Source organism: Solanum stenotomum, unplaced genomic scaffold, assembly GCF_019186545.1.
Source record: "Solanum stenotomum isolate F172 unplaced genomic scaffold, ASM1918654v1 scaffold38100, whole genome shotgun sequence".
NCBI lineage: Eukaryota > Viridiplantae > Streptophyta > Magnoliopsida > Solanales > Solanaceae > Solanum > Solanum stenotomum.
In genome coordinates, this window is record NW_026034755.1 from 150,380 (window position 1) to 164,048 (window position 13,669).

Consider the following 13,669-nt stretch of genomic DNA (forward strand, 5'->3'; position numbering starts at 1 on the left):
GTTGAATCATTGTTGATGTCATATCATGATTGTGTTATTGTGAATTGTGCAATGTTATGAAAATGGTCATCTCCTCATTATTTGTGTGAACATGTCATTTGTATTGGTTCTGAGACATGGTTGTGATAAGTGTTATGTGATAAGAGGATGTACTATTTCAAGGGACGTATCGCGCGCCGGGATGAATACTATTATCGAGGGACGTGTCGCGCGCCGCGACGGATGCATGAACAGATATGTCCCCCATGGGTCCCGGACTGAGAGACAGTGGGGGTGTATCACTAGGTCAGACATGCATCACTATACTTGACATTGCATTCCATTGCATTGCACATATTTATCATTAGTGAACTTGATATTGTGTTTTGCTAATCTTGTGAGTGCCTTTCTGTGGAACTTTGATTGGTGAATATTGAGCTTGTTGTTGAGGATATGTAATTGTTAGAGTGTTGTTGTTGAGTTGTGTGCTATGTGAATTATGAATTGTTAGGTTATGCTGGTTTTAAGCAGGTTGTAGTCGTGGAGATTGTAATTGATGATTATTGAGCTTGTTGTTGAGAATATGTGATTGTTAGAACGTTGATGTTGAGATATGTGCTATGTGAATTGTGAACTGTTAGGTTGGGCTGATTTTATGCAAGTTGTAGTTGTGGAGGTTCGGTTGGGGTGTAAGGAGTACTCGTATTCTATCCCCTTAGCTTGTGTTTAGAGGTTTACTTGCTGAGTACCGTGTGGTTTGGTACTCACCCCTTGCTACTACATTTTTTTGTAGGTTACTGGCCCGGACCTTTGTGATATATTCTCTTCTTTTCTGAGGCTTCTTGGAGATTTGTGAGGTAGCTGTTTGTCAACTCAGCAGACCTTCTGACTCCTATTTATGATCTTGTTCTATTCTAGAAACAAGGTCATTTGAGACTTGTGTTTTTCTTTTGAATCAATTGTAATACTTTAGAGGCTTGTACACGTGACAACTAGATTTTGAGGTATTTTTTTTTTTCGTTGATTATTAAATTTTCGCATTTTATTGTAGTGGTTGAGTTTTAGGCTGACTTGTCTTGGTGGGATAAGACGAGTGTCATCACGCCCATTTTTGGATCGTGACAACAATCCACAAACATGTTATTTGTATTTCATTCTCTGCTATGATGAATCAAGACAAGCAAAAAAGGACATTTCTTCACCTTGATGTTCGTAGATTGATTGTGCGTGTTGTTGTTTCTTGAAATATGCAGTTAAATTTTAATTGGGTTAGAAAATTTGAGTCAAGTTAAATAGATAGAGTTGCGATCCATTTTAATTCAAATAAACTTTAAGCAAAATAAAATATTGTCTCATTTATTTAGTCGTCTGTCTTACGCCTTGCCATTAATGAAAATCTTAGTGTCATTCATTTACGATCATTTATTTGGCACCCGTCCTAGCAAGTAGGTAGCATTTATTACCTAAATAAGAGTGTTGAGCAATAAACATTAACGCCTAAAAATCTACGTATACTTAGTCAACAGATTTCCCAATATTTGCAATTTCCTTCTCTTCTATACTTCTGAATTTTTTCGTCAAATGTCTCATTCCGTCTGCATTGCACCCAACCCACTGTTGCTGAATCATCGGCCACCACCGTCTACATTTCCGTTCATCCCTCACCGGCAACTCCCGCTCCCAAATTTACAGTTATCGTCACATAAATCGAGGAGTTTTGAAGCTCATAATGCATTCGATCTCAAAGTTACCCAAGGGTATGTATGTTCAGTGGCAGTACACAGAATTTTTCGTTACCTTTTAAAATATGTACCAACAAATAAAACAACGTAACACAATATTAAAAAAAGAACAAAAACCTCTTATAATTTCATTTTTTTTTTCCTATTGGTATGAGTTTACATTTATCTGTGAACTTTGCAGAATGAGTGATCAGCTCTATCAACATGAAGTTGAACTCAAAGTCAGGGACTATGAATTGGATCAGTTTGGTGTTGTAAACAATGCTACTTATGCAAGTTATTGTCAACATTGTAAGGTTTACTGTTTCGATAATCGATCGTACACATATGACAATATTTGAACACTTATTTTTCAATAAATGAAACAGGTCGTCATGAGTTTCTTGAAAAGATTGGTGTAAGTGTTGATGAAGTATGTCGCAATGGTGATGCATTAGCAACAACAGAGCTTTCACTTAAGTATCTAGCACCTCTAAGGGTATGTCGAATTTCATCCTGTTAATTGGTTCATGTATTTGTTAGTTTTGTCAATTGTATATAGTTTTTACCATACTACTTCAAGTCGAATTTGGAGATCCAACTATAAAAACACGGGCGACCTGATATAACATTGTTTTGTTCAGAGTGGAGATAGATTCGTGGTGAAGGTGCGAATATCCCGCTCTACAGCAGCTCGATTGTTTTTCGAGCATTTCATCTTCAAGCTTCCAGATCAAGAGGTTAGTTACCTCTATTATCATTCAACTAGTGAACATGTTCGCGCTTCGCACGATCATAACAACTATTTTTAAGATAAAAAATTTCTTATAAATTAGCACATACTAAAAAAGAAGAAATATGATCAATACTTAGATCAAAATTTTAAAATGTTTATCATAATTATTTCAATTTTTAAGATATAGTTTTCTTATTATTTTGTTGGGGTGAAAAGAACATGTCTTTTATTTTGAAAAAAAAATACTAACTTAATTTTCTATTTGCCGTTGATCATCAAATAAAACATAAATAATTTGTCCTCCTCATATTTTAAAAGAATGGATGCTTATTTAAATGAGGAACTACTGAACTTAGACCTTTTATAATATCATTCCTCAATATGATTTTTGTTAAAAAAATCATACTTGTATGTAATCTTTTTTAAAAAGTCTTATTTTTTAAAAATAATTGTGCAAGTTAAAATATGAAAATTAACAAAAAAAAAAACATGTCAATAGTAATACAAAGGAAAGAACAACTAACTATTTTCTAATAAAATGAAAGATAAATATATAAAATCGTAATGATAAAATTGAAAAGCAATTAATAGTAATGTTTCAACAAACAACTCGAAACAAAATTATATCGTTATTTTTATATGTTTTAATTATCAAAGAATAATTATACAAATAATAAATAATGAATATTTTAACTCTTGAGGAGTTACAAAACTCACTAAATATGTAATTATTTAGAGAAAATCAAATTTTAAATTATGGCAAAAAAACCAAAAAAAAGAGAAAAAGAATAAATAGGACTCTTAGTATATAAGAGTTTTTGCTAGTGTCTATTTTTATATCATATTGAAATTATTTATAATTTTTTTTTCGTCTTCACAAAAATAAAAAAAGTTTATATTTATATTTCAATATATTTCACTAAAATAGTACTTCATTTCATTTTAGTATGGATTTTGTATGTTTCGTTGTGGTCGTTTTATTTAATTACTAAAAAGTTAGAAAATAGAAAAATATATTTCATTATTTTAGTACAAACTTTAAAAATGTTGAGTTTTAATAAATAATATATACTCCCTCTATTTCAAAATAAGTGAATTATTGAGCCCTTTTTATAGTTCAAAATAAGTGAATTGTTCAAAGTTTAAGAGATATGTTGAACAATTCTTCCATTTTCCCCCTCATTTACATGTTAAGTAATTATAAAAGAAATGACTTTTTGAATACAAAAATATGTGCATAACGTCATCAGGAAGATACATCATTTATTTTTAAAGTTATTTAGAACGTTCGTTTATGTAATAGATAAATGACTTAATTTTGAGCAATTTTAATATATGATGTAAATAAAAGAAAAATGAGAAGTCTTAAAAAAAGAGAAAGAATTAGGTAAAAAGGAATTGAGGAGACATGTAATTTTAGTAAAAAATATAAATAGATAAAGATTTTTGTAAGTCATGAGATGGATCAAAGTTAGAGTATGTCTTGTTACCAAAAGCTTACAACCACAAATAAAGGAAAAACATATGCATCCGTGAAAATGTTCTACATGTAAACCTTGAATAGCTAATGTGCAAATGATAGACTAAAATTTAAAGCCATCATCTTTTGGAAAAACTAAATGTAGAGGTAATGAAGAGAATCATAGAAAGGAGTTGAGGAGATATGTCATTTAAGTAGTAAATGTGAATAAATGGAGGTTTTTGTAATTTATGAGTTGTAATTATATGTAATAAATTTTATAATCTTTTTTATTTATCAAACAAATTAATTAATAAAGAGAGTAAACTGATTTTTTTAGTTTCATAATAACTTAAACAAATATCAATTTTTTCTATGTATAATTATTTTTATACTTTTAGTATTTCTTAACTTAAGAAAATATGTTCATTGTAATTGGATATTTGCAGAACAAACTTGGTTCATTTTGAAAAAATTCATTAAATTAGAAGAATTAAATGTTTTGTGAAAATGGAATCCAACAATCATATATAAAGGCTAATTTTACACAAGTGTTAACAAATACAAAACAAAAATTTAATGGAGGGGATCTCATCTACTTTTTAGTCAATTCGAATTTCACAAAAGAAAGAAATGTGTTATATCATCTAAATTAGACTGAAAAGAAGCGAATAAAGCTAAACAAAAGATGATGGAATCTTGATCGAAAAATTATGTCATATTAACATGTTATATACATAATATATATCAATAGAGAATATGGATTGTATATGCAAAAGACAGAAATTTATATAATGAAAATATAAAAAAAAAATTATTTAAGCAACAAAATAATCAGTTGAAGATCATGTTGACCTTGATACAAAAAATGTGCTTTGTAATATAATCTTGTTCCTGAAGGGTACACATCTTGATGGATAAATAATTAATTGAAAAATTATGTAAGCAACAATAAGTACATCTATATATTTGTATATTATTGAAACTTCTACTTTTTTAAATTTTAATCTGGCCAACTCTTGATGAATCTCCCACCACAATTGAACTTTCTTCTTCATTTTGATGACTTGTAGCAAATTATTTTTTGATCATCTCCTTTGACGAATCTTACACCGCCTTCAAACTTTCTTCTTCATCTTGATAAATTTTTGTTTGGCTATTGTAACACAAGAAAAAATTCTAAAAAATATATCTATAATCTTCATAAAAGCTGGAAAAAAAAATACTAATAATATGAAGTTGGAGAAAATAGAAATGAACATGCAACAACACCATAGAGGATTGTTGTTGATAGATTATTTAAATCATAAAAGTTAAGTAGAAGGAAGTTGAGGAGACATGTTATTTAATTAGAGAATTCAAATAGGTGGAGGTTTTTTTGTAACTTTCATATGATATAATTAATGTAATGAATATGATTGAATTTTTTACTTATTTAATAAATTGATTTATGGAAAAAAAATGAATGAAAAAACTCAAAAAAGGAGAAAAATGATAAATAGGTTTCTAGGCCATTGAGAGGTGCCACATCACCTCGTTTATATCTAGCTTTATTATATATATATAGATAGATTATATAAATAAATATGTGACAATAGATAAAAAAAAAAATTAAGAAAACAATTTCATTGGAGAAGGAATAAGATAAGAAAATGTACTACTACTTATTTTCAGGAATAACAACAGCTTCTTGGGTCTTTTGCCTTTTCGATAGGACTAAATATGACATTCATACATATAAATTGTAATAATAACTAAATTAATGGATGAAATTTAGGGGAAGAATTAAATATTTGCAACCATAAAATGAGCTTCACATATTGTTGCCTCTTCATTTGCGGTATACTGTAACGTACATAGACATAAAATAATAAAGGAATTAATGGAAGAATTTAAAGGGAAATGATCAATAGAGGGTATTTATTTAATTTAATCTATATATTAAGATGATAATAGAGAAAAAGGTAAAAAAAATGACAAAATATAAATACAAATGCTGGGACAATATATATATATAGATTACAAAGAGTCACTTTATACTTGTCAAATCTTACTGTATTTTCTTAAAATTTTCACAGCCTATATTGGAGGCAAGAGGAATATCAGTGTGGCTTAATAGAAGTTACCGTCCTATCCGAATTCCGTCAGAGTTCAGTTCAAAATTTGTTCAGTTCCTTCACCAGAAGAGTTGCGGTACACAACACCGTCTCTAGACCCTACTTGTGGAATTAGTGCTTGTAATATCTAACTACATTTGATCTTCAATAAATTGAAATGTGCACTTTTAATTTCTTTACTTGTGAGAGTAATAATAAATTTACTTTGATTATCAATTGCTCACTATTTAATTATTTGTGTTATACTATTAAATTTGTATTGTTACTCTATTTGATTGTAAACAGAAGACTGTCATAATTTGGCCCAATTTTTGTTGTGAAGTTCCACTCAATTTCCAATTTAACTCTTCCAGATTTTAATGTTAAAAGTCAAGAATTATACTTTTTTTTGTCTAACAAATCATTCTAAGTCTTTGTTCTTTTTCAAGGGAAGTTTAAAGTTTATAAAACGCATCATACATAAACATGATCCTTAACATGATTTCAGCCGGTAACTATGATCTTTAACTTTGGGTGTGCACAAGTAGATACTTAACCTTGTATAAAACTAAACGAGTAGATACACGTGTCCTACGTGTCATAATACACGTAGGACACCACATAGGACACAAAATTGCCCAGTAGGACGCCACATAGGACGAATGTGTATATTTGTTCAATTTTATACAAGTTTTAAGTGTCTAGTTGTGCACATCTAAAGATAGAGACATAAATATTAGTTGAGACCAAGTTAAAGAGCACTGCACACCTCCAATGGACATACATGTCTCCACCTTTCTTTGGAGCTAGAGTCACCACAATAGTGTTCAGTTATCGCCAGGTGGAAAGTAACAGTCGCAACATGATTGGTCTCATTAGCTCTATGAACATGTGGCAAGCTAGTATAACTGCCCACCAACTTCGTCAACGAAATTCCACTCATAAATAAATTCACATCGTGATCTAAGTTCCATTTCCCATCGAGTATCAGTATCACACTAGACAAGTAAATATATCAATCAATCAACTACACGTCAATCCCAAACAAAATGAAGAGATTATAAATCGACTCTCTTTAAAGAGATGTACACAATAGCAAGACGAAGAATTAAAGGCGATGGTCCAGACTTCAGGACAGAGAGCTGCAGCAAGGTGGAAGAGCCAGACCGAACCAGTCTAATACAATCAAAGTCTTCATCTTCCATTCTAACTCCATGATGACATGGAAATGCAAAATTGATTTTTCGATCAATAAAAGAAAGTATTTTATAAATATTCACAGCATTAAACATGCTAAGCATGTAAAGAGTTCACTGATTCTACTTCAGGCTAAAGAATGACTTGAAGATGAACAATGTGTAGAAAACTAAACCACCTAAGCAATAACCAGGTTCTTGTTGGATTACTAAAACCAGTGTTATCAAAGCCAAAAAGTGCAAAAAAGCTCTAAGGTCTGTGGGGTAAATAAAGCGTGGACTTTAATGAAAAAAGGTGAAAAGAGAGAAAAGAATACAAATATATATATTTAGTTCAACACTAATAATTATAAACATGAATGACAAAGATATCACCAAAGAAATTGATTTTTTTTATGATAAAGTGAAATATCAATTATTTAGTGTCACTTCTTCATAAGAGGCTACTTGGCAAGGAAACATTTGTCTGAGAACCTTGATGACGACATTAGAGCCCACCTAAAGCGAGGCAAAACGCTCAACACGTTTTGAGCCTCGCTTCAGGGCTTAAGCGCGTCTTTGATAACACTGACTAGAAAGAAATAGTAACAAAATGGAACATATTTTTATTGTGGAAAACCTCCTTGCTCAAGGGAAGAAAAACCACAACCTACACCTCATAGGATTTCACCAAACTTCACGAACTTCAAAGAGCAACTTTAGATTACTACTCTATAATCAAAGGGACTAACTCTAGTGCCTCACCTCAACAGTTTACTCAAGTTGTTCCACGATTAATTATAGTTGTATACTCTACTCTCCAAGAAGCCAAACTCACTTCTTGTTACTCACACTAACTAACTATAGTTGTGCACTCTTCTCTCTGAGAAGTCAAACCTACTTCTTGTTACATTTCTTTCTAACGATTATCTATAACCGTTTTCTCTACTTTCCAAGAGGTCAAACCCACTTTGTGTTACAATTCTCACAAATTCTCTTACACACTTAGAACAATTATCCCTAAACAACAATTCTAAGATGAGACTATGCAAACTAAGCTTTAGAAAGAAAACCTAACTCTAGTTCTTTTTTCTTCTGCCATCTTGCTCTTTTCACCCGCACAAGCTCTTGCTGCAAAATATTCTCAATTTATGATTGTGCAAAAAACTGTGTGTCTCCTCTTTAATGATCCTTTTATAAGGGTGGATTAGACCCTAGTTAATCCTACAAGGTAAGTAATTCTTTTTCCTCAAAAAGTTTTCCGTTCTTTATAAGGAGTCTTGTGCACTTGTTTCCCTTATTTAAGAGTCTTTGTCTTATAAGGAGTCTTCTGCACTTCTTTTCTTTATGTAGGATTGTCTTTGTCTTTTAAAATTTCTTCTGCACTTTTTTTCCTTATTTAGGAGTCTTTGTCTTTTGATAAGGTTTCTTTGTTCTCGCATTGGTTCTGCTAGTGGATTGTGAACCTGGTTCACTTTGTTCGATTTCTCAGTTCTCGCGTTAGTTCTGCTACTAAATTGTGAACCTGATTCACTTTGTCTGAATTACTTTGGCATTATCAAAACCTGTTCAAAAGTTATCGTGTAATCACAATGTAATACAAAAACTTTGTTACCGATTACTATGTTGTATATAGTACCTAAAAACTTTGTACCGATTACTTTGTTTCATTTTGAGTGCTTGGAAATGGGTCGAACTTGACAATCACCAGTAAAAAATTGAAATTAACTATAAAGGTCATCACTCTTTTGTTGCTATTTTGTTCGTAGCTAACGAAAATCTATCGCTAATTCATCACCGAATAGGATCAACAAAAATTTTGCCACTTAACTATGAAATTTGTCCATCGCTAAATTCTATTTTTTTTTTGTTATAATGGATCAAGAATTTCATTCTTTAACAACACCTTACCATTTCCTATCTTGTCATCATGATATCTGTTGGGAAAACGTGGACAAGCACAAAAATATATATGTAAAAGTAATGGAAATAAGAAGGGAAAATAATGGCACCAAGAATTTTACGTGGAAACCCTTCTAAATAAGGGAAAAACCACGGACCAAGATGAGCAACTGATATTACTATAGTAAGGAATTTTACACTGTAGTCATGAATACAATACTCAAAGTGACTACTACACACTCAAAAGGAATAACACTCTTTTGATTTTCACCTTACTAAAATATCGCTCACACTCTATTTTTCGTAACAGACTATTTTTCTTGTATAGTCTATGGAATACCTCACTTTGCTCTCAAAATGTTTTTTTCTCTCTAACTTGGTGTGTTTTACAAATGAGCAAAGGGCTCTCTATTTATAAGAGAAATCTACTCCTAATTATTTCACCAATAACATCATGAAAATACCAAAGTTTCAAACTTTGCAACTATGTAGTTATCTTGATAAGAATTAGTTGGTATGTAGTTGTACCAACTTAAGACTTTAACAAAAATGGGGGCTGGAACCCCATAAATCTCCTCCTCCAGTCCCATTCACCGGAAGGAGGCATCTTCATTTTCTTTAGAGAGATCTCATACCCCCAAGTTCTTTGCATAACTCGAACTTGTCTTTCGGTATCGTCTTGGTCAGTATATCTGCAGGATGTTTACTTGTGTGGATCTTTTTGACGTGAAATGATTCACTCTCCACTTCCTCACGAATCCAATGATATCTGACGTCGATGTGTTTTGTTCTTGCATGGTACATGGAGTTCTTGCTCAAGTCTATTGCACTTTGGCTGTCACAATAGACAATATACTCTATTTGATGCAAACCAAGCTCTTGAAGAAATCGCTTGAGTTATATCATCTCCTTGCGGCTTCAGTAGCCGCAATATACTCAGCTTCAGTTGTAGATAGTGCAACACGCTTCTGCAACTTCGACTGCCATGATATATCTACCCCTGAAAAAGTAAACAAATATCCAGTAGTGGATTTTCTGTTATCAAGGTCACCTGCCATATCAGTATCTGTATAGCCCTTCAAGATTGGATCTGATGCTCCAAAACACAAGCATTCATCTGAGCTTCCTCTAAGATACCTGAGTATCCACTTCACAGCTTCCCAATGCTCTTTTCCCGGATTGTCGAGAAATCTGCTAACAACACCAACTGTGTGAGCAATATCAGGTCTAGTGCATACCATTGCATACATTAGACTTCCGACGACGGAGGAATATGGAACTTTGGCCATGCTCTCTTTTTCCTCCCTAACTGTAGGACACATCTTCTTGCTCAACTTCATATGACCAGCAAGAGGTGTACTAACAGGCATAACATTTTTCATATTGAAGCGCTCTAGTACACGTTCAATGTACTTCTTCTGTGACAAATAAATCTTCCTTTCATCTCTGAGACGAGTAATTCTCATGCCCAAAATTTGCTTGGCATGACCCAAGTCTTTAATAGCAAAAGACTTACACAACTCTTTCTTTAACTTGTTAATCTTGGAAGTATTCTTGCCCACAATCAACATATCATCCACATACAACAAGAGGATGATAAAATCATTGTCATAAATTTTTTGTACAAATACACAATGATCTGAAGAAGTCTTCTTATAGCCTTGCTCCCCCATAACAGATTCAAACTTTTTGTACCACTGTCTAGGAGCTTGCTTTAAGCCATAAAGACTCTTTTTGAGTTTGCACACAAAATTTTCTTTACCTTCTACTTTGAAGACCTCAGGTTGTTCCATATAAATTTCTTCTTCTAGGTCACCGTGAAGGAAAGCCGCTTCACATCCATCTGCTCAATCTCTAAATTTAGACTAGCATCCAAACCCAGAACAGTACGAATCGAGGACATTTTCACAACAGGAGAAAATATCTCGTCAAAGTCAATACCCTTCCTTTGACCAAATCCCTTAACAACCAATCTAGTTTTGTACCTGGGCTTCAAGTTGTGTTCTTCAACTTCAATTTTGAACACCCACTTGTTCTTCAAAGCTCTCATGCCCTTGGGCAATTTTACCAACTCATAAGTGTGGTTCTCATGCAGAGACTTCATCTCATCTTGCATGGCTTCAATCCATTGATCTTTATGCTCATCTTCTATGGCCTCCTCATAACATTCAGGTTTTCCCCCATCAATTAGTAATACATATTCATTGGGTGAATAACGATAGGAAGGAACCCGCTGCCTTGTGGACCTCCTGAGCGGAATATTTGATTCGTCCACAACTTCATGAGCAGGAGGATCATCAATAACAATATCATTGTTATTATCAACATCGACATGTTGATTCGATACATGATTATGGGCGTCACCGTGATCATTAAACCCAACAACATCATGAATACTTGTGTGAGAAACTTCTTCTAGATGAATTATAACATCAAAACTTGAAGATTCTAGCTTCTCCGCTTTGTCAATATCTTCAATTGTTTGATTCTCCATGAAAATAATATCACGGCTTCTCACAAGTTTCTTCTCAATTGGACCATATAGCCTGTAACCAAATTCATCAAGACCATATCCAACAAAGATGCACTGCCTTGTCTTGGCATCTAACTTTGACCTCTCATCTTTCGGCACATGTACAAAAGCTTTGCAACCAAATACTCTTAAATGGTCATAGGAAACCTTCTTTCCATACCAAACACTATTTGGTATATCACTTTGCAAAGCAACAACAAGAGATAGATTAATAACATGTGCAGCGGTCAATAAAGCCTCACCCCAAAATGAACTCGGCAATTTTGCTTCAGAAAGCAAACATCTAACTCTTTCCATTAAGGTCCTGTTCATCCTCTCAGCCAAACCATTTAGCTAAGGAGTCTTCGGAGGAGTCTTCTGGTGTCTAATGCCTTGATGCTTGCAGTATTCGTCAAATGGTCCACAATATTCACCACCATTATCAGTACGAATACATTTTAGTTTCTTTCCAGTTTCTCTTTCAACTGAAGCCTTAAACTGGTTGAAGACACCTAACACTTGGTCTTTAGTCTTCAAGACATAGACCCAAAATTTTCTCGAGCAATCGTCAATAAAAGTGACAAAGTATAGTGCACCACCCAATGTTCTTGTCTTCGTTGGACCACATAAATCAGAGTGCACCAATTCAAGCAACTCTGTCTTTCTTGAAGGAGGGTAAGACTTAAAAGAAACTCTATTTTGTTTACCAGCCAAGCAGTGCTCACACTTTTCTAATTTAGCACTTTTGAAATTTGACAATAATTTCTTCTTGGCTAGAACATTAAGTCCTTTCTCGCTGATGTGGCTAAGCCTCTTGTGCCATAACGTTGAAGAGCTATTGCTTTCAACCGCATTCACCATATCAACACAAGCAGAGGCCGTAGTCCAGTATAGACCACGATGTTTGTTACCACGAGCCACAACTAAGGAACCCTTAATGAGTTTCCATTTTCCATCACCATTGGTACTAACATATCCTTCATCATCCAAAACACCAACATAAATAAGGTGTAGACGAATATCAGGAGCATGTTTCACATTGTTCAAAACTAGTTTAGTTCCAACACTAGTTTTCAAACAAATTGTACCAATACCAACCACCCTAGAAACAGTCTCATTACCCATACTCAAGGTTCCAAAATCACCAGGAGTATAGGAAGAGAAAATAATCCTTCCTTGATGTCACGTGAGATGCGGCACCAGTGTCCACAACCCAGCTTGACTCATCACAAGAAATATTTATCATATCCGCTTTAGTACAGTAACAAGATCTTCGGTGGTGACGGTGGCTAGGCAATTTTCATTGCCATCTTCTTTAGTCTTCTCTTTGTTTTTGTTCTCCCTCTTCAACTTCCTGCAGAACTTCTTTGTGTGCCCTTTCATGCCACAATGATAACACTCAATATCCTTAAGTCTACCTCTGGATTTGCTCCTATTTTGTTCTCTATTTTGAGAACCACGAGTTTTGTTTCTCTCCCTGGAGCCAGTTATCAGGACATCCGACGAAGAACCTTGAGATTTTCTTCTCATCTCTTCGTTCAAGACACTACTCTTGGCAGAATCCATTGAGATCACACTACTCGTGATTACTACACACTCAAAAGGAATAATACTCTTTTGATTTTCACCTTACTAAAATATCGCTCACACTCTATTTTTCGTCACAGACTATTTTTCTTGTATAGTCTATGGAATACCTCACTTTGCTCTCAAAATGGTTTTTTCTCTCTAACTTGGTGTGTTTTATAAATGAGCAAAGGGTTCTCTATTTATAGGAGAAATCTACTCCTAACTATGTCACCAATGAGATTATGAAAATACCAAAGTTTCAAACTCTGCAACTGTGTAGTTATCTTGATAAGAATTAGTTGGTATGTAGTTGTACCAACTTAAGACTTTAACAAAAATGGGGGCTGGAACCCCACAATATCCCTGGTCATCCTCCCTATACTTGAGTAACTCATCTCTTCGTGTAAATTTTGTACCTTTCATTATGATTAATTGTTGTAAATGATTTTGGATCTATCATACATATCCGTAATAGACCTAATGTAAGCCACAAGTACACCTTTAGACTCCAAACACTTCT

The 13,669-nt window shown here is 33.3% G+C and overlaps 1 protein-coding gene across 1 annotated transcript; it reads left to right on the forward strand.

Moving 5' to 3' along the window:
* The first annotated feature begins 1,550 nt into the window (after positions 1 to 1,550).
* Positions 1,551 to 6,281, forward strand: LOC125852670 (acyl-acyl carrier protein thioesterase ATL3, chloroplastic-like). The gene is made up of 5 exons (XM_049532387.1): positions 1,551 to 1,736; positions 1,903 to 2,012; positions 2,090 to 2,199; positions 2,345 to 2,440; positions 5,974 to 6,281. The coding sequence occupies exons 1-5, from the start codon at positions 1,561 to 1,563 to the stop codon at positions 6,106 to 6,108; spliced, it is 627 nt and encodes a 208-aa protein (XP_049388344.1). The 5' UTR covers positions 1,551 to 1,560; the 3' UTR covers positions 6,109 to 6,281.
* Positions 6,282 to 13,669: the final 7,388 nt, after the last annotated feature.

Excerpts from the sequence above, each read along its gene's own strand:
- LOC125852670 (XM_049532387.1), top strand. The coding sequence starts at position 1,561 with ATGTCTCATTCCGTCTGCATTGCACCCAACCCACTGTTGCTGAATCAT. Across the intron at positions 1,737-1,902 it reads GATCTCAAAGTTACCCAAGG|AATGAGTGATCAGCTCTATC; the intron begins GTATGTATGTTC and ends TGAACTTTGCAG. Across the intron at positions 2,200-2,344 it reads AGTATCTAGCACCTCTAAGG|AGTGGAGATAGATTCGTGGT; the intron begins GTATGTCGAATT and ends TGTTTTGTTCAG.